Below are 19448 nucleotides of genomic sequence, written 5' to 3'. Positions count from 1 at the left end.
ACTCTTGTTCTGATTTTATGCCAGGAAATGGGGATAAGGCTCGCAAAGTAACTAAAATACAGAGGAATCAAACATGAGACAAAATTAGGCCCATGGCATCTTATAAAATCCTGAATTCGTGAGCAGCACTTAAAAATTGGAATATTTACTCCCAAATTTTCCAGTTTGTTTTTTTTCTTAGTTGAAGTTTTTCTTAAGTCCAAATTCACACAGTCCTCTAGTAAAAAGGCAAACTACAACCCATGGACCAACTCTAGCCAGCAACCTGTTTTTATAAATGTCTAAAGTTTAATTAGAAAAAAAGCCAGGCTCATTGGTTTACAATTTGTCTGTGACTATTTTCTGGATACAACGGCAAAGTTCAGGGTGAGTTACTCACAAAACTATTCAGTCATAAAATGTTTATTATCTAGCCCTTGACAGAAGAAGTTTTCAAAACTCTGCTCTAGAGTCAAGTTGTGGTTACCACCATTACTCAAGGATTCACTTCCAAATGTATTAAAATCCCAACTCCAGGCCACTTTAGGCCTCTCTCTGGATCAGAGACCTGAATATGCAATCCTGAGCAAGAGGAAAAGACAAATACATTAAAAATAAAGAATAAAAGTGTTCTGATTTTGAAGTACCTACTAGATGCTAAGGGTATAGAGACAATGACACTAGTGACTTAAGAGAACAATATATCAAATTTTCTGAAAAAATTGTTATCAGGGCATAATAATTAAAGACAGAATTAAATTCTAGGATAGCATGTGCAGAGGCTAAAGTGGATAAAACAGTATGATACATTCAAGAAATTTTAAGCATATCTCAAATTTGAGATACACAGGAGAATAAAAGGACACATAAGTGGCTGATAGCACACACATACACACATGTGTTTGTTTCGTGTGTATGTAAAGTATCTTATAAATAGATATTCACATTCTAAGGCTAAAGAAATTTTATATAGAGAACAGATAGAAGAGTTGTCTTTTAAAATGGCTAGCTGAGATGAACCTTTTTGGAGAACAATTTGCAAATGAATCAAAACAATAGCAACTATGAAGTATTCTTGTTAGAAATTAAACTTCCTAAACTCCTAATGCCGCTTACCTCTACAGCTTCATCCTATACCACTCTTCTGTTGATAAACTAGAGCCAAATATAATTTCTTTTTAAATGTTTTGAAATTTCCAGGAAGTCTTCTGCCTCTGGACATTTGTTAAAGATTATCATCTCTTCCTATAACACATCCCCAGCATCTTCCCTATATCTTATTATTCCTATTAACCTGCCCCCACCACCTTTACATGACTTAATTTTTATCCCTCAAGTCTCAACTTCCTAGATGAAACCTTTATGAAACTCAGGCTTGAGTTAAGCGCCCCTCTATATGCTCAATAGCATTTTCCAATTATCCAATTATATTTGACTACTTCCTTCCAAATATTTCTCACTGGATAAATGCTAAGGCAAAGACAGTGATTACATTACTGAGTCTAAGTTCATACTGCTTGCTGCAAAACAGGCCAATAATTGAGAGAAGAGCTATTGGGGCAAGGAATAACTTTATTCAAAAGGCCAACGAACCAGGACGATGGTGGGCTCCTGCCCCAAAAGAACCATCTTGCCTGAGTTAGAATTCAGGCTCCTTTTATACTAAAAGAGGAGGGAGTGAAGTCAAACATTTCCTGGTTCACATCAATGTTGTTGTTTAGTAACTAAGTTGTGTCTGACTCTTTGGCAACCCCGTCAACTGTAGCCCGCCAGGCTCCTCTGTCCGTGGGACTTTTCCTGGCAAGAATACTGGAATGGGTTGCCATTTCCTTTTCCAGGGGGATCTTCCCGACCGAGATCGAACCTGCATCTTCTGCACTGGCAGGCAGATTCCTCACCACTGAGTCACAAGGGAAGCCCAGTTCACATTAAGGGATGTGTTAATCTCATTAACAGTGTTTTCACTATTATTAATTAATAAGTGTTTTTCACTGCAGTCTCAGTGTGTTCCACAACAAATCAAGTGGGTCCTGTATATTATTTTTAAATGGGGAAAGAAGGGAAAATAAAGTGTATATCCTGAAAGTAAAGACAAGTATTATGGGGCTTCCCTGTGGCTCAGTGGTAAAGAATCTGCCTGCCAATGCAGGAGACACAGGTTCAATCCCTGGTCCAGGAAGATGCCACATGCTGCAGAGCAATTGCCACGACTACTGAGTCTGTGCTCTAGAGCCTGGGAACTGCAACTACTGAAGCCCGCACACCTCAGAGCTGGTGTACCACAAGAGAAGCCACTGCAATGAGAAGCCCACACACAGAAACTGGAGAAAAGCCTGCACGACAACAAACACCCAACACAGCCAAAATAAATTAACTTTTTAAAAATAAGTATTATGTTAAACTTTATACTTTATGAAGATGTGAAGTTATAATTTCAGATAAAAGAAAAGTAGAGCAGATAATAAAGTTAGAATTTTTGTTAATATTAAGAATGTGATATATTAAATTATGCTTAAGGGATATTTAGGGTTTGTTGTAATTAAAGATATTCTTTAATTAATTTTTATTTAATGAGGTACTAAGTGAGAAAGTGAAAACAGAAATGGCTTTAGAAATTAGTTTATGGTTTTTGCTCCCTAACAATCTTTCTTAAGATACAGTTTTGAGGTTGTAAGAAGTTATAATAATTTCTCACTAGGCCAAGCTCATGCTCCTTTAACAGACAGGAAGATGGTACCATCTTCTTCCCTAAAACACTTAAATGGCTGAAAAGATAGGTAAATATCAGTAATCAGTACACCTTTAAGTAATAGTTATCAATATCACATAGGTTATACACAACATAAAATCTTATGTGTCCTTCCCCCTTTATTTTTACCTCTTTTGACATGACCTCTGAAATATTGTATGATTCATCTTCTCTTCCTCTCTTCTTTTTCATGACTATAAAAACAATACCATTTTAGATTTTATAGTAATTTAAGCAAAAAATATAAACACATATTCTTCAAAACTATAACAAAGAAATTTACCTGCATTCTCCTCACGTGCATCAATGGAATTTTTATCCTACAAAACAAGGATTTAGACTATTATTTTCCCAAAACTTCTATGGTATTACAAGTTTTAAGGCACCAATTAAGTAAACTTTCCTTGCAGTTGAACCAAATCCAGAACTCTTCACTATTATGCTTACTAAAAGGTAACCTTTTTCTATATTTCCCTACTATAACTTGTTTGTAACTCTACTTTTTCCCAAAGCTCTACTTTTCTCCATTTTCTTCCATGTAAGACAAATTTCAAAATTAAACAGAGGCATTTTTATTTTGCAATTACCATGTACATCTCTTCTCTAACTATGTTTATGCTGAAGATACTCAATGGGTATGGTATGGAAGGAATACTCATTTCAGTATAATTTGTAAGTTAAATACAACTGACAGTAGAGTATCAAAGAGAAAAACCAATGGAAAGGAGATAAAAGAAATGAAGAGACATTCAAAAAGTGTCTCAAAATGGGAGCTGGAAAAGAATAGGTAGAAAGCTTGCATGAAAAATAAAAATGACAAAGAAGATAAATATAAAAATAAAGTAAAAAATTTAAAGGATTAAAAAGGAAAATACCAAGAGAATAGTAAATGGAATAGACAGAATATGATGGCTGACACCTTTAGAATAAAAGGGAAAAAACCCTAAAACCTGGTATAAAAAGTTAGCTGGGTGAAAGTAAAGACTTTTAAAGCAACAGGCTGAAGAATACAGTGTAAACGGTTGGTTAAGCCAGTAAAATTATAAGTACATTCTTCAAAAACCCAAAATAAGTCCCTGGAATTAGCAACTGAGTCAAGTAACCATTTTCCACAATTGCTTTTGTTGTACAGTTACCTGCTATGTACCTTAACATCACCGCTAACTACACTAAGAATCAAGTAACTGGACTTAGATACCCTCCCTATTTTTCCTACTGGCATTTTGATATTTTCTAACAAAGGCAGTTTGGGGTAGAAATTAAGTGTGGAGTCTGAAATTAATCCTAGAATCAAATCCTAGCTTACTATTTATTAGCTATGTGATCTTCAAACTTCATCAATTCTCATTCACAATAGCTGAGTTCTATAAAGTCACCATGAATACTGAATTAGTGAACACCGAATCAGTGCATCTAGAAGAAACCCAAGTTTAGGTTCCTGCAAGCACATCTTCATTAACTGATCAATAACCCTGTTTATGCATATAAACATACAGTACTGTTTAAAGACAGCTCATTTAAAACATATGCTGATTAACACTGAACTCAAAGCCAAGAGCAATTTAACTCACACATGAAGGAAGCTTATCTAACAGATATATTTTCTCCATAAGGCACATTACAGTCTTCTTGCATAAGAAACACTAGACAGCACTTCAGCACAATGTTACTGACAGTCTTTTAAACAGCAAAATCACCAAAACCACAAAAATACAAAAATCATGACAATACATAGACACAAAAAGGAGACTTGTTTACACTGTGACAGCTTAAATAAGGTAGGTAGCTTTGACCTCAGCTGGGAATGTTACTTATAGAGAGATGCAAATTTTTTGCCATTCCACACATGCGCATGTCTGTGAATGGCCACAAAAACATGGGTATTGATTTGGGGATAACAAATTATAGCAAGTAGGCTAACTGGAAAATATGTAATCTATGAATAATGAGGATGGACTGTACTCTATCTCCTTGCATCAGCTTCTTTATACATAAAACATGGGTAATAGTATCTCTACCTAAAAGAGCTACTTTGAGAATTAAGACATGTAAAGTTTAGAACACCTGGCACATAGTTAAGTACTCAATAGTTGTTACCCATATTATTTCTGTTTTCACTAGCACAAGTATTGTTTGTACAATTCCTATCAATATGGCATAAAAAGCCTCATGTTAAAAAAAATTAAAACATTCCTCCAAAAGATCACGTCTAAAATTCAGGCTATCCCTAAATGGATGCTCTATCTTAAATGCTATTACCATACATGCTATCTACTCCAGTTTTGGTTCCACTGCTACAGCTATGTACAAGATACAAATTTAGATTATTGGTATGGTTCCAAGTTGACATAATAAGGTTAGAGGCATGAAGAAGAACAATCATTACAGGCTCCAAAAGAGCTGGCCACTTATAAAATGCCTTGAGGTATAAAATATTTGTAGATTTTTCCTGAGATTATAAAGTGAAATTGTGCTGCAATGAAATACAGTCCACAAGAAACGAAACTAAAGGTCACAGTTTAGCTCTCCTTCCATATCTAAGATACTGAGAAACAGATTTTACACGTTTCTATGTGACCAACAAAGAAAGGCTATCAGATAAAGAAGGTTTAAATTAAAAAGATAATCAAGAGTCAAAAGAATACAAGAGGATGTCTTCAATATCTAAGGTAATGTATATAAAATATTCAGGGTTACTATTTATTACCTTCGTAACTTTCAAAGATTCCTTTTTTCTCTCCAGTTTCTCTTTCTTCTTTTGCTCCTACAAGATAATTTTTTCTTAGTGTCAAATGCAAAGCATGAAACACATATCTCAAATAACTTAAGCTCACAACGAAGAAACTGTACAAAAATTAAAAAAACAAAAACTTGAGCTTCAAGCCTCTATGAAGTAATAGGGGACAGATTTCCTGCCTTAAGCAACTAAAATCCAGATAAAACATACCAATGGTTTTCAGCAACTTTTTATTATGCAGCAAAGAACAGTGAACACTGACAAAAGGGAAACAAACAAGGCGAATCTTCTACTAAGCTTACTGCCTAGAGGCAATGTCCAAGTGCAAATAATGGAGGTAGAACCCAAGGAGAGCTCAGCAGTCTGAGCTGAGAAGACAGAGGGCAAAACTCAGAGGAGCTGGCAAACCAGGGTCAAAGTACCAGAGGGGAGAAAGCAATATATAAAAGAAGCTCTGAAGATCTGCAGTGGCACGCTCAGGCTGAGTATTGATCAGTGTGTGAGTAGAGAAAATGAGGGCCAGAAAAAGAGCAACTAGAAAGCAGGCGGAACGATCTCTGCTCACAAGGGATCAGAAACAGTTCATATTCCTGTCAGCCAAAGCTGAAAGGCCTCGTAACACACAGAGCATCAAGAAAAACTTTCAGAAGACGGACTAAGTTATTCTTAGACTAGAAGCTGTTCCAAAGCCCCCTAACAAAGTTTTAAAAGCAGGACATAAAATGATTCAGATTATTTCCAAGAGGTGGTTAAGGGTATTTGCCTTAGGAGTCATTAAGCTTGGTATTTGTTTTTCTGTTTCATTTTATCATAGAGTTTTGAAAAGGGCTCCAACAAAGAAAAAAGAAAATTTAGCAAATGGAAGCAAAATCTTCCTTGATAATCATTAACTGTGAATGATGGGGACAAAAGGATTTATTGTAGTGTTGACATTAGCCCAAGTTTTAAAATCTTCATATATTATAGTAGACTTAGAAATAAATTATACAGTGTCTTAGATGATAAACGCAATGGGAAGAACAAAACAAGGTAAACGAGATGAGGGAAGAGGTGCCAGGTAACTTTATTTAAGGTTGTCAGGGCAGGTCTCATTGAAAAATATTTAAGCCAAAGCTTGAAGATAATGAAGCCAGGCAGGAATCTATTGAGAAGAGGGTTCCAAGCAGGAAATACACCTGGAACAAGGTCTGAAAGGTAATGGGGTTGAGAGAGGCAACCAGACTGCTTATGGTCTTCTGGCCATCATAAGGACTTGGGCTTTCTTAGAAACAGTGAAAGCTAGAAAGCAGTGAAATGTAATTAAAATACTGCAAGGGGGTTGGGGGATGGGGGAAGTACTAAAGAAAAACACATTCTTCATCCTGTAGAGAATCTTTTAAAACTGAAGGTAAATGAAGACTTTTTCAAACATAAAAGCTAAAAGAACCTGTCACCAACAGAAAATGAAGACAAACCTATAATTACAGAAAGCAGATCAGAAGACAGGAAATGAGCAAAGACAGGAAGTGAGGGATGGCAAAGAATAAAAAAGGGGGCAGAATTCAGCCATAAAAAAAGAATCTAATCTTGCTATTTGTGACAATATGGATGGATCTGAGGGCCTTATACTAAGTAAAATTAAAGAGAAAGATAAATATTATATAATCTCACATGTGGAATCTTTAAAAAAAAAAGCTCAGATACAGAGAACAGATTAGTGTTGGAAGGTCAAAAGTGGGTCAAAAGGTAGAAATTTCCAGTTAAAAAAATAAACAAGTCATGGGGATGTACTACACAGCATGGTGACCACAGTGAATAATGTGTGTGCTGCGTGCTCGGTCGTGTCCGACTCTCTGTGACTCCATGGAATATAGCCCACCAGACAGACTCCCCTGTTCATGGAATTTTCCAGGCAAGAATATTGGAGTGGGTTGCCATTTCCTACCAGGGGATCTTCCCAACCCAGACGTAAACCTGCACACAGCAAGGTGACCACAGTGAATAATGTGTGTGCCGCGTGCTCGGTCGTGTCTGACTCTCTGTGACTCCATGGAATATAGCCCACCAGACAGACTCCTCTGTTCATGAAATTTTCCAGGCAAGAATACTGGAGTGGGTTGCTATTTCCTATCAGGGGACCTTCCCAACCCAGACGTAAACCTGCATCTCCTGCGTCTCTGCATTGGCAGGCAGATTCTCTACCAGTGTGCCACCATACTTATTGCATATTTGAAAGCTGGTAAGAGAGTCAATCTTAAAAGTGTGCATCATAAGGAAAAAAATTTTTTTAATTAGGTATGGTGACATTAACTAGACTTACTATGGTGATCATTTTGAAATATACAGTAATACTGAATCATTATACTGTACACCTGAAACTAAAATAATGCTCTATGTCAATCATATCTCATTAAAAAGGAGACAGAAAGAATTTTGGGGAATTAATCGTTATGTTCATTATCACGGTTGTGGTGGCTTCATGGGTATACATTTTAAATACGTACAGTTTTGTGTGTATCAATTACATTTCAATAAAGCATTAAAAAAAAGGACTGAGCAAAATAAAATACAAAATTTCTAGCATACAAAAAAAATCACTGGACAGAATAAAAATCAGTCAAAAGGCAAATTAAAAAATGTTAGTATATTCATACAATGGAATGCTTCTTAGGAATAAAAATGATCTATTAAATAAATACATATAAGCGAATCTTAAAAATATGCTGAGCTTAAGAACCGAGACATCAAAAGAATGTTTTTCCTATGATTCCATTTGTATAATATTCTAGAAAAATCAATACCAATTTATAATTACAGCAAACAAAAATCAGTGGTTGTCCAGGACCAGAAGGAGAGATCGCTGAGAGAAGAGAACTTTTGTGGGTAATGGAAATGTTCTTTATCTTGACTGTACTGATGATTACACAGGTTAAAACTCACCTGTCAATTTTTAAATGTGTGCATTATATTTTACATAATTTATATCTCAATAAAGCTTTCTTTTAAAAAATCAAGCTGTTAACTATAATCAATCACACGTACATACCTCTAACTGCTGCTGTTCCATTTTAGTCAATAAAAATTTGGAGTAAATATTGCTTTTTTCAAGCAAATGTTGAAGTCTACGATATCGAATGTCCATGGACTCTCTATCCCAAGACATGCGAGCCTATCCAAAGAAAAAGTTTCCATAATTATTAAGTTTTCTGACATACATTGATCTTTCTGCATAATGTATAACAAAGATGACTAAACAACTGCACTTTAGGTTTAATACATTTCCTATAATAAAAATACTTTTATAATATTAAATTCACTTACTAAAAATGCCTATCTTCAAACAAAAAACTAGAATAACTAAAAGAAACATGATTCTGGGGTTCAACAGGCAATCTGGTAAAATATATTAATAGCTTGGCTACCAAAATATTGAAATTTCAGATACTGAAAACATGATTATTGGCATCTACAAAACTGAAGGCCCATTTTCAAAATATCTGAAATTACAATTAGAAAGCAAATATTTAATTCAAGTTGAAATTAAGTTTTTAAAAAACTAAATGATTTCAGAAAATTTTTATATACCAGTTTTATTTGCAAGAGCACTGTTAGTAAAAGATAACCTCATTAGCTAGGGAGTAGAACATCTAGTTTTAGAATTTAAATACGATATTGTTAAAATACTTCAACAAGCTAAATCTACTGCTAATTTCTTATAAGGTTCTTTTCTCCTCAGTATTGTGTTACCCAAGATTTGCCCTTACCTTTTAGGTTCCCTTTACTCTCATACTCTTACCTTTATCTTTGACCCCTATACAACTTCTATCTACAAAACTCTGCTTTTCATATTACTGTCACATACTATTTGTTCATTTATAAAAGTATGCAACATTCTAGTGGCTAAGGAGGATCTCTCAAGTCAAAATAAATGTAAACAGAAGGCACAAGAGAGAAAACAAAAGCAACAAATAAATAGTATAGTTCAATGGTCCACAAACTTTTTTTGGTAAAAGGGCAAATATTTAAATATTTGAGCATATGGTTTGTACTGCAAATACTTAAATCTGCCTTTGAACAGTTACAGACAATAAATACATAAACCAAAGTTGTGTTCCAATAAAACCTTATTTACATAAACAGGAAGAGGCCAAATCCAGTTTATAAGTGGCCAACTAAATACTGTAATCTGAACTCAAAAGCATTAAGTGGGCTGAAATCATGGGCAAATCTCACTAACCAGCAATCCCACTCCTGCGTGAGTGCGTGCGTGCGTGCGTGCGTGAAATAAATTTAATTCAGTGGTTAAGGCTTGACCTTATAAACCAGACACTGGCTTGTATTTCTCAGATGTTACATCATCTAACTTTTCTTTCAAAACAAATTATTTATTTTCTATTACAAAAGCAGTGACAATAAGACATCAAAGAATAAATCTAATGAAAGTAATAAACGTGGATTACAAGAAAATTAAAATTCTTTAAAAATCATCCATAAAGTTCTCCGTGCAAATAATCTGAAGTATCTCATAAAACTAAATTTTCAGTTATTTTAAGATGGCTTTTCTTTTACTATTACCAATATACTACTATGATTCCAACAGTCAGTCACTGAATGCAATGGATATAAATGAAATGAAATTACTTGACTTTTATAAAAATAACTATATTTAACTTTATTTTCATATTTTAGTTAAAATCCTTTGTGCTTAATTTATCTGCTCCTTTAAGTCTTATTCAGAATAAATTAGCATACATTTTAAAAGTAATTAAACCTTTAACATGCCATCATGGAACAATAATTTATAATATACTTAAGACTATGCCAATGGTTAACCTTTAAACCCAGTCTTCCATATTTCAAAAATAATTTTGTAGTAAATCTTCCCATCCATCATTCCTCTTTCTTAATTTTGTTATTTGTCATACTAAAGTAAATCATAACTTCATCTGTGGAAAGTATTGAGTGTCTGGTGGTAAGTTTCTCTTGAAGGGTAAAAGAGTATGCTAATGGATACCATGACCATAAATTCTTCACTGTCTATCCCATCGCCTCCCCAAGCCCAGAATTTTTTTTTTTCTTTTTGCAGAGGGGGTTCTATTTCAGTCTACACAATATGAGCTGTTTTCCTTTTACCTTTCCAAGAACCCTCACAACTCTTACTTTCCCTGCCCCCCACTACACAGACATTAAGGCTACTCTAAAGACTTCTAGACTAACAATGACTTCTTTCAAAAGGAAATGCAGGTGTAAAGTCAAAGAAAATAACTGTAGCAAATGAATGTCAAAATCATTCTCCAGGCTCCTCACAAACCTTCCAATCTCCTAAACCAAAGCAAATGCTTCTCATTAAAAACTTAAGCTAGTTCTTCCTCTCTTAAGTACTTCTAAATATATGCCCATAAATACTGTATTCTCCTAAAAGGAATCATTATTTTTTTTAGCTCCAAAGACCTATAAGAGACTTATTGGAATTTTCTGGATAGTCACTGAGGTAAGAATAATTTATGTCAAGGACAAAAAGTAAAAAATTCTTTCAATACCTGTTAATAAAAAGACATGTAATAACAATGAACCACAGTCTTTCACCCTTGTACCAACGGGATTGAAAAGAGCTTTATTCATGGAAAATCTGAAAAATGAATTTTAAAATTGCTAGTTTAAGTTGTATGATGCATAACTGCTAAAGAAAAGCTAGTTGTACCATACCTATCCCTCAAGTGTTAACAATTCCAAAAAAATCTTAAAATGACAAAGTGTTCAAAAGCTTAAAAATTTCACTAAAAGGAGTAATTAACTCCCAGTTTAATCAGCAAATATTTATGGTTCTATAAATTTTGACAAATCTTTTTAAAACTGTTTTTTATTTTTTAAAAATTTTTGGCCGCACTGCAGCGCCTGTGGAAATTTAGTTCCCAATTTGGGATTGAACCCACGCCCTCTACATTGAAAGTGTGAGTCTTAATCACTGGACCACCAGGTTAAGTCCCTATTAAAGCATTTTTGAAATGTATCCTTATTATACCTATCTTTCTTCGAATAGCATTTCCTTATTCAACAATCTTCATGGATTATAAAACTGAACTGCTGCTGTTACTGCTGCTAAGTCACTTCAGTCGTGTCCGACTCTGTGTGACCCCCATAGACGGCAGCCCACCAGGCTCCCCCGTCCCTGGGATTCTCCAGGCAAGGACACTGGAGTGGGTCGCCATTTCCTTCTCCAGTGCATAAAAGTGAAAAGTGAAAGGGAAGTCGCTCAGTCGTGTCCAACTCTTCGCTACCCCATGGACAGCAGCCTACCAGGCTCCTCTGTCCATGGGATTTTCCAGGCAAGAGTACTCGAGTGGGGTGCCATCGCCTTCTCCATAAAACTGAACTACACTACTCAAAATTAAGGGTTTATCGTTCTTACCATCTCTGAAGTTGATTCTATTCTGGACTGTGCTCCAGGATTCATCCTTTACAATTCACCTTGTTACAATGGCCACAAAGTATATTTTAGTTATACAGTCATATGTTATGTAATATATTATAAAATATTCTTTTACATTAGTTAGAAATTCAACAGACATTTATTATCCTATTACCTGCCTACTATCTGCCAAGTGCAGAGTCTACAAAAAAAAAAAAACCAATGTGATGTGCCCTCAAGAAACAAAGTGAGAAAGTAAGTAATGATAATACTGTGTAACAGAGTACTATGGGAATTCACAGAATGAGTAAAAGTGGTTTATGGTTGACCTCCCAATTCTATTAAAATTTATAAACTTATTACCTTAACCAATTATGGTCAACTACAGACGATCAGTAACAACGGAACTAGAATTTACTGGAGTGAAAGTATAGCAACATGGTTAAAAAGTGTGAATTCTGAAACCACAGGGCCTACATTACCATCTTTGCTCTGCCATTTACTAGCTGTGGGACCCCAGGCAACCTCTAGGTGCCTCAGTTTCCTCATCTAACACAGAATGAAAATAGAACCTACTTTACAGAATATTTTAATAAAATATACTAATAATTAAACTATTAAGTTTAATAATAGTAATAATAGTAATAATGAGTTAATAGTATCTACATGATAGAATAGTTGAGAATTCAATGAGTAAAATACATGTACAGCGTTTAGAACAGTAACTGACAGTAAATGATCATGAGGTGTTAACAAGGCTAACAAAAGAATCATTAGAAGTGATGTCGCTCAGTCTTGCCCGACTCTTTGCGACCCCGTGGACTGTAGTTTACAAGGCTCCTCTGTCCATGGAATTTTCCAGGCAAGAGTACTGGAGTGGGTTGCCATTTCCTTCTCCAGGGGATCTTCCCGACCCAGGGATCAAACCCAGGTCTCCCTCATTGCGGGCAGACGCTTTACCATCTGAGCCACCCACTGACAAAATAGGAGGGAACCAACTAATGTATTACTTGCCTTTGGAGTACATTACTCCCAATTTAAGTAGTTTTATAATTACAGGGTTAATTAATTAATTAATTAATTCAGTATTAACGTCCTTAGAGAGGTATGTTAAAAAAACTCTGGAAGCAGTCCAATTCGAGTTCATTAGTGTGTGACACGACCCCCAGTTGCCTCAGTTTCATCATATTTAACTGAAGATATTAAAAGCATCGATATAATCGTAATACTGGGAGGGCTAAATAAATTTTTACAAGAAATCACTTAGTAGGGAGCACATTAAGAGTTGGCAGGTAAGGAACGGGGTGGGACAGTACTGGAGTTAAATATATTTAAAAACTGAAGCTTTTCAAGAGGTTGAAAACTGCTTTTAGTAGTCTTCAAAATAAGAAAAGCTCAAGGACAATGTCATTGAAAATGTACAATGGAAAAGAAAGTAAAAGCAAGTTGATAACCTAGGTGGAAAAAGAACTCTGAAAAAATTCATTACCGATTTTGGAAGAATAATTATTATGGCTGAACAAGTAATTTGAAATGCTAACTTAAGAGAGATGAGGACACTTTCCAGAACAAGACTATAACTGATAGAAGCATCATTCCAAGCTCGTGCAAAGCTTTCCCAAAAGTAGCATCGGTAAAGGAAGCCCGTTTAAAAGTTGATTAAAAAAAAAAAAAGACTAGTAAACTTATGCACACAAACCACACCCCCGAGGACGCATCAGGTTACTACCTAACAACGATGAACTTGATGCCTAAATTACCTTTTCTAGCATCTTCCGCTCTCTCTCTAGCCCAGCAGCCTCAAGCTGTTCTTCCTCCTCTAGCATGGCTGGGGTAATCACGGCAGTCTCCGGCTGTTCAACCACATCTGGAGCTAGGGGCCCTGGAAGGGGAGGAAGGGGGGGACAGGGCTTTTAAATTGCAGTTTTAAAAAAATGACCAATTACTCGACGTCCTTTTTAAACAACCCTTGTCGCCTTCCCAGATGCATTTGACGCAAAAGTTGAAGACCCGGGGGGACGCCAGCATCACCTCTCAGAGACCTCCTAGGTTTTCACTATGTCAACTAGTAGTAGCCCGGACCCCAGTTTACAACTGGGGATGTTCAGGAAAACGCAGGTCTCCCGTGTAAAATCTCCTGTACTATGCAAATACACGCAATTTCGGGGGTCCCCTACCCACTCTCCACAGAAAGGGGAAACCTCTTTTCCTCCTCAATCTCTGCCCGGGGTCGGCTCTCCCGGCAAAAGTTGGGCTGCAGTCTCCATGCCGCTCCCCCACCCCCGCCCCGGACGCCGCAGCCCGCATTGGAAGGCAAGTTCTCCTCACTCACCGCCGCTGTTCGCGGGGCGTTGCGCCGGCATGGCTGGACACACACTCCGGAACGGGGTGCCCTCCTCACAGTGCCCGCAATGCCGCACGCTAAATCCTCACTCGCCGCTCCCCGGTCCCAGTCTCCCGGCCAAGCGCGCAGCCAGAGAAAAACGCGCGCTTCTCCTTCGCGGGAAAACGCCGTCATCTCGCGATGCTTCGTGCTCCCCACCCCGCCCCCGAGTCCCAGAGGCGCGAGATTTGGCGGAGTTTGGTTTTCCTCAGAATCCACTTCGGCTACGGTAAGCGGTATATGGGGACCTCGGGCTTGGGGTGGACGGATTCTGCTGCAGAAGTCAGCCTTTAGCTCTGTGATGCTGGGCGAGTTTGCCTAGCGAATGGCCCTGTTTCCTTAAGTAACTAATCATAATGCGTCACTATGCAGGCTTAAGCAACACTCTGAACAGTTTGAAAGGCACCTTCACACACTGGCTGATGTGATTTAAACCCCGCCCGCGGAAGATCCTTTCGGTAGAAAGAGGTACCGAGTATCCAGGTGAAGATGTGAGAAATACATATTGCCAACTTTGGCCACTATCTGCAGTTAACATTTTGAATGAAAATTCCCCGAAGTGACCCGAAGAGGGCTCTTTTGTGGCTGGAATAGGAGAGATTGTATGATGGTAGAGTTCTTTTTAAAACGTTCTTTCAGGATAAGGGAGATATTAATGCAGTGATAAACCTAGCGGAGTGGCCAGTAGAAAAGACATAACATTCAGGAATTCAGTAGAGGTTCAGTAATTAGAGAAAGTGCCTGAAGGGAGGAGCTGGGCTCTTCTGGCCCCTGGTTTTCACTTCAGTCTTCAGTCCCACACTTTCTTGCCTTTTAACAAGTTCTTGTGCCACCCCCGCCCCAGCCTCAGAATTTACGGTATACCTGCCATGTAACCCTCTGTTTCCTCCATTTCTGACTCCCACGCTATGCTGCTGCTGCTGCTGCTGCTGCTGCTGAGCCGCTTCAGTCGTGTCCGACTCTGTGCGACCCCATAGACGGCAGACTCCCAATTGCTTTACTAATTGTAATTCTACAAAACTTAAGGGTCTACAATGCACTATAACCATCTTCAGCAACCTTTGTAACACTGAGATTAGCAGAGATTGTTTTTATTCCTACATTATAGGTGAGAAAACATGCTGACAGAGGATAAATTAACTTAGCCAGAAGCCTACAGTCATTTTGTGATCAAATAGTAGCCAAACCCAGGTCTTTTGAAAGCCAATTCAGATTGCATTAAGATAAATTATAACCTCCATTAATAATTACTCTTAAATCCTACCTCTTTCTAATCAAGGACAATAGCTATCAGTCAGTCTCACATTACTAAGATTTTTAACCTAAAATCAATTCCAAAATTTCTTTTCCTGACTTTTGAAACACTACTTTTTACAGGGTTTTCCGCTAATGTGCTGAGAATCCTTTCTTGTTCTCTCTTTTGAACTCAATTGTGGCCAACCTACCCAAAACTTTCCTTCATCTGTTACTCTTCCCTACTTTGTTCCTTGTAGTCTCTGCTCTGCAAGCTTCAATGATCAGCTCAAGGCCAATAACTTCCTTCTAATTCCTCAGAGATCAAATGGGGACGATTTATCCAAATACAAATAGGATGGAATTCAAACAATTTCATCTGATTCTCAAAAGACAGAAATCTCATCTAATATCTGGTCCCACACTGTTTGCACTAGTATATCTCCTGACACATTTGCCACTGTGCTGCAAACTTCCAGATGTACAAGCTGGGTTTAGAAAAGGTAGAGGAAACAGAGATCAAATTGCCAGCATTCAGTGGATCATAGAGAAAGCAAGGGAATTCCAGAAAAACATCTTCTGCTTCATTGACTATGCTAAAGCCTTTGTATGGATCACAAAACACTGTGGAAAATTCTTAAAGAGATGGAAATACCAGACCACCTTCAGTTCAGTTCAGTCGCTCAGTTGTGTCCGACTCTGCGGCCCCATGAATCTCAGCACACCAGGCCTCCCTGTCCATCACCAACTCCCGGAGTTCAGTCAGACTCGAGTCCATCGAGTCAGTGATGCCATCCAGCCATCTCATCCTCTGTCGTCCCCTTCTGCTCCTGCCCCCAATCCTTCCCAGCATCAGAGTCTTTTCCAATGAGTCAGCTCTTCTCATGAGGTGGCCAAAGTACTGGAGTTTCAGCTTCAGCATCATTCCTTCCAAAGAACACCCAGGGCTGATCTCCTTCAGAATGGACTGGTTGGATCTCCTTGCAGTCCAAGGGACTCTCAAGAGTCTTCTCCAACACCACAGTTCAAAAGCATCAATTCTTCAGTGCTCAGTTTCCTTCACAGTCCAACTCTCACATCCATACATGACCACAGGAAAAACCATAGCCTTGGCTAGACGGACCTTAGTCGGCAAAGTAATGTCTCTGCTTTTCAATATGCTGTCTAGGTTGGTCATAACTTTTCTTCCAAGGAGTAAACGTCTTCTAATTTCATGGCTGCAGTCACCATCTGCAGTGATTTTGGAGCCCCCCAAAATAAAGTCTGACACTGTTTCTACTGTTTCCCCATCTATTTTCCATGAAGTGATGGGACCAGATGCCATGATCTTCATTTTCTTACCTGTCTCCTAAGAAACTTGCATGCAGGTCAAGAAGCAACAGTTAGAACCTTACATGGAACAATGGACTGGTTCAAAATTGGGAAAGGAGTACAACAAGGCTGTATATTGGCACACTGCTTATTTAACTTCTATGCAGAGTATATCATGCAAAATGCCCAGCTGGATGAATCACAAGCTGGAATTAAGATTGTTGGGAGAAATATCAACAACCTCAGGTGGTACCACTCTAATGGCAGAAAATGAAGAGGAACTAAAGAGCCTCTTGATGAAGGTGAAAGAGGAGAGTGAAAAATCAGGCTTAAAACTCAGCATTCAAAAAACTAAGATCATGGCATTCAGTCCCATCATTTCATGGGAAATAGATGGGGAAAAAGTGGAAGCAGTGACCGAGTTTTTGGGGCTCCAGAATCACTGCAGACGGTGACTGCAGCCATGAAATTGTGTGGGTTTTCTATTTTATATATAGTAGTGTTTATCTGTTAATCTCACTCCTCTTCCCCCTTTGGTAACCTTAAGTTTGCTTTCTATGTCTGATTCTGGTTTTTTTGTAAGTTCATTTGCATCACTTTTTAGATTCCACATATAAGTGGTATCATGTATTTGTCTTCTGACCTACTTCACTTAGTAGGATAATCTCTAGGTCCATCCATCTTCATGCTGTCAACTACAAATTGGCACTTTCCATGGGTGCTTGCCATCTACCTCTACAAAGGATGAAATCATGTGCTGCTGTAGCTGCTGACTTTCAACACCCATTGAAGGAGCTCAGAGTGGAGAACAGAAATGCACTCTGTACTCAGGGAAAAATTGGCAGGACAGGTCTTCAGATAGATATTCTAAGAGCTGAGTTTATGAGCCCAATTCTCTTCATATCTAGAAAAAACATTAAAATCCTTCATGGTGATGACTGTTCCTTTTGAAAAGGAAAGCCTTCATGAGATTGTAGAAAACTTCTGGAAAACTATGTGCTTGACTGCATATATTCTCTTCACCAAAAATCGTATGTATACTGACCTTTCCCCTCCTGCCTCTTTGAAGCAGTTTCTCAGAGCTATCTGCTAAGGTGCTGTCTCGCAGGCTGCAGTCTTCATTTTGCCCCAAACAGAACTTAACTCACAATTCTCAAGTGGTGCATTTTTTTTAAGTCAACACTGCTAATAGCATGCATTCTTTTTCATAGCTGGTGTGTGTGTGTGTGTGTGTGTGTGTGTGTGTGTGTGTGCATGTGCATGCATAACACATTCTCTTTATCCATTCATCTTCATAGCTGGTGTGTGTGTGTGTGTGTGCATGCATAACACATTCTCTTTTTCCATTCATCTGTCGACGGACACTTAGGTTGCTTCCATGTCTTGCCTAAACAGTGTTGCTATGAACACTGAAGTGCACATATCTTTTCAAATTTGAGTTTTCATCGTTTCTGAATATATGCCCAGGAGTGGGGTTGCTGGATCACATGGTAACTCTATTTTTAGTTTTTCAAGGGATCTCTGTACTGTTCTCTGTAATGGCTGTACTAGTTTACATTCTCACCAACAGTGTAAGAGGGTACCCTTTACCCATATCCTCTCCAGATTTATTATGTGTAGACTTTTTGATAATGGCCATTCATACCTCATTGCAGTTTTGATTTGCATTTCTAGCTAACAGTTTTTTTAAAGGGCAAGGCTTTCTTCTCTCTCTGAAGGGGCTAATTTCCCTGAAGTTAAAAAAAGAAAGCTTTTAATTGTTTAAAAACATGATATAATTTTCATCTTTGCATGTTGTGATAGCTTCCCTGATAGCTCAGTTGGTAAAGAATCCACCTGCAATGCAGGAGACCCCGGTTCAATTCCTCGGTTGGGAAGATCCACAGGAGAACGGATAGGCTACCCACTCCTATATTCTTGGGCATCCCTGGTGGCTCAGCTGGTAAAGAATCTGCCTGCAATGCGAGAGACCTGGATTCGATCCCTGGGTTGGGGAGATCCCCTGGAGAAGGGAAAGGTACCCACTCCAGTATTCTGGCCTGGAGAATTCCATGGACTCTATAGTCCATGGGGTCACAAAGAGTCGTATATGACTGGGCGACTTTCACATGCTGTGAAACAGTGAAGTCCAAATAAATGGTTGTACCACTGTGCCTGCATACATGTTCAGTAGGTTGTGTCTGACTTTGCTACCCTATGCACTGCAGCCTGCCAGGCTTCTCCAAGCAGGAATATTGCAGTGGGTTGCCATGCCCTCCTCCAGGGAATCTTCCTGACCCAGGGATCAAACCCAGGTCTCCTGCAGCCCCTGCACCGCGGTGAATTCTTTTACAGCTGAGCCACCAGCACTGTAGGAAAGCAAAATCTGTCACCCCAAAATGTGTCTTTTTGGTGTGAAGGTTAAATTAGGCTAATTTATTTTTAAGAAACAGAAGACTCAGTAAGTTTTTCTTGTTACTGCCCCCTTATCTGCCAAAAAGAATTTTGATAGAGGGTCTATTCTGTAATAGAACTAAGAATATAGACTAGGTGAGGTGGGGAAAACTCTGCAGGGCCGAAAGAGATCAGAATCCACTCAGTATTCTGCAAGGCCCAGCAAACATCTGTTTACCAAACATTTGCTTTTCATCTCCATGTGAATTGCTTCCCCTTTGAAGTCTCAAACCAT

At 38.1% G+C, this 19448-nt stretch overlaps 1 protein-coding gene across 5 annotated transcripts in view; it reads right to left on the bottom strand.

The window, feature by feature from the left end:
* Positions 1-14302, bottom strand: part of HELLS (helicase, lymphoid specific) — a 36318-nt gene extending 22016 nt beyond the window's left edge. For 4 of the 5 annotated variants that reach the window (XM_068961226.1, XM_068961228.1, XM_068961227.1 and 1 more), the window contains exons 1-6: positions 14186-14302; positions 13614-13735; positions 8491-8613; positions 5436-5492; positions 3012-3048; positions 2858-2922 (exon numbers count right to left, since the gene is read on the bottom strand). In XM_068961226.1, coding sequence (XP_068817327.1) covers positions 2858-2922; positions 3012-3048; positions 5436-5492; positions 8491-8613; positions 13614-13735; positions 14186-14216 — 435 coding nt within the window. In that variant the 5' untranslated portion in view covers positions 14217-14302. Of the gene's footprint in view, positions 1-2857; positions 2923-3011; positions 3049-5435; positions 5493-8490; positions 8614-13613; positions 13736-14185 lie in introns of those variants that run through there. The other variant, XM_068961230.1, reaches the window with a different exon arrangement.
* Positions 14303-19448: the final 5146 nt, after the last annotated feature.

The sequence above is a fragment of the Capricornis sumatraensis genome, chromosome 23 (assembly GCF_032405125.1).
Source record: "Capricornis sumatraensis isolate serow.1 chromosome 23, serow.2, whole genome shotgun sequence".
Taxonomy (NCBI): domain Eukaryota; kingdom Metazoa; phylum Chordata; class Mammalia; order Artiodactyla; family Bovidae; genus Capricornis; species Capricornis sumatraensis.
The sequence above is the reverse complement of the archived record's forward strand: the minus strand, read 5'-3'. Positions and strand labels throughout refer to the sequence as shown.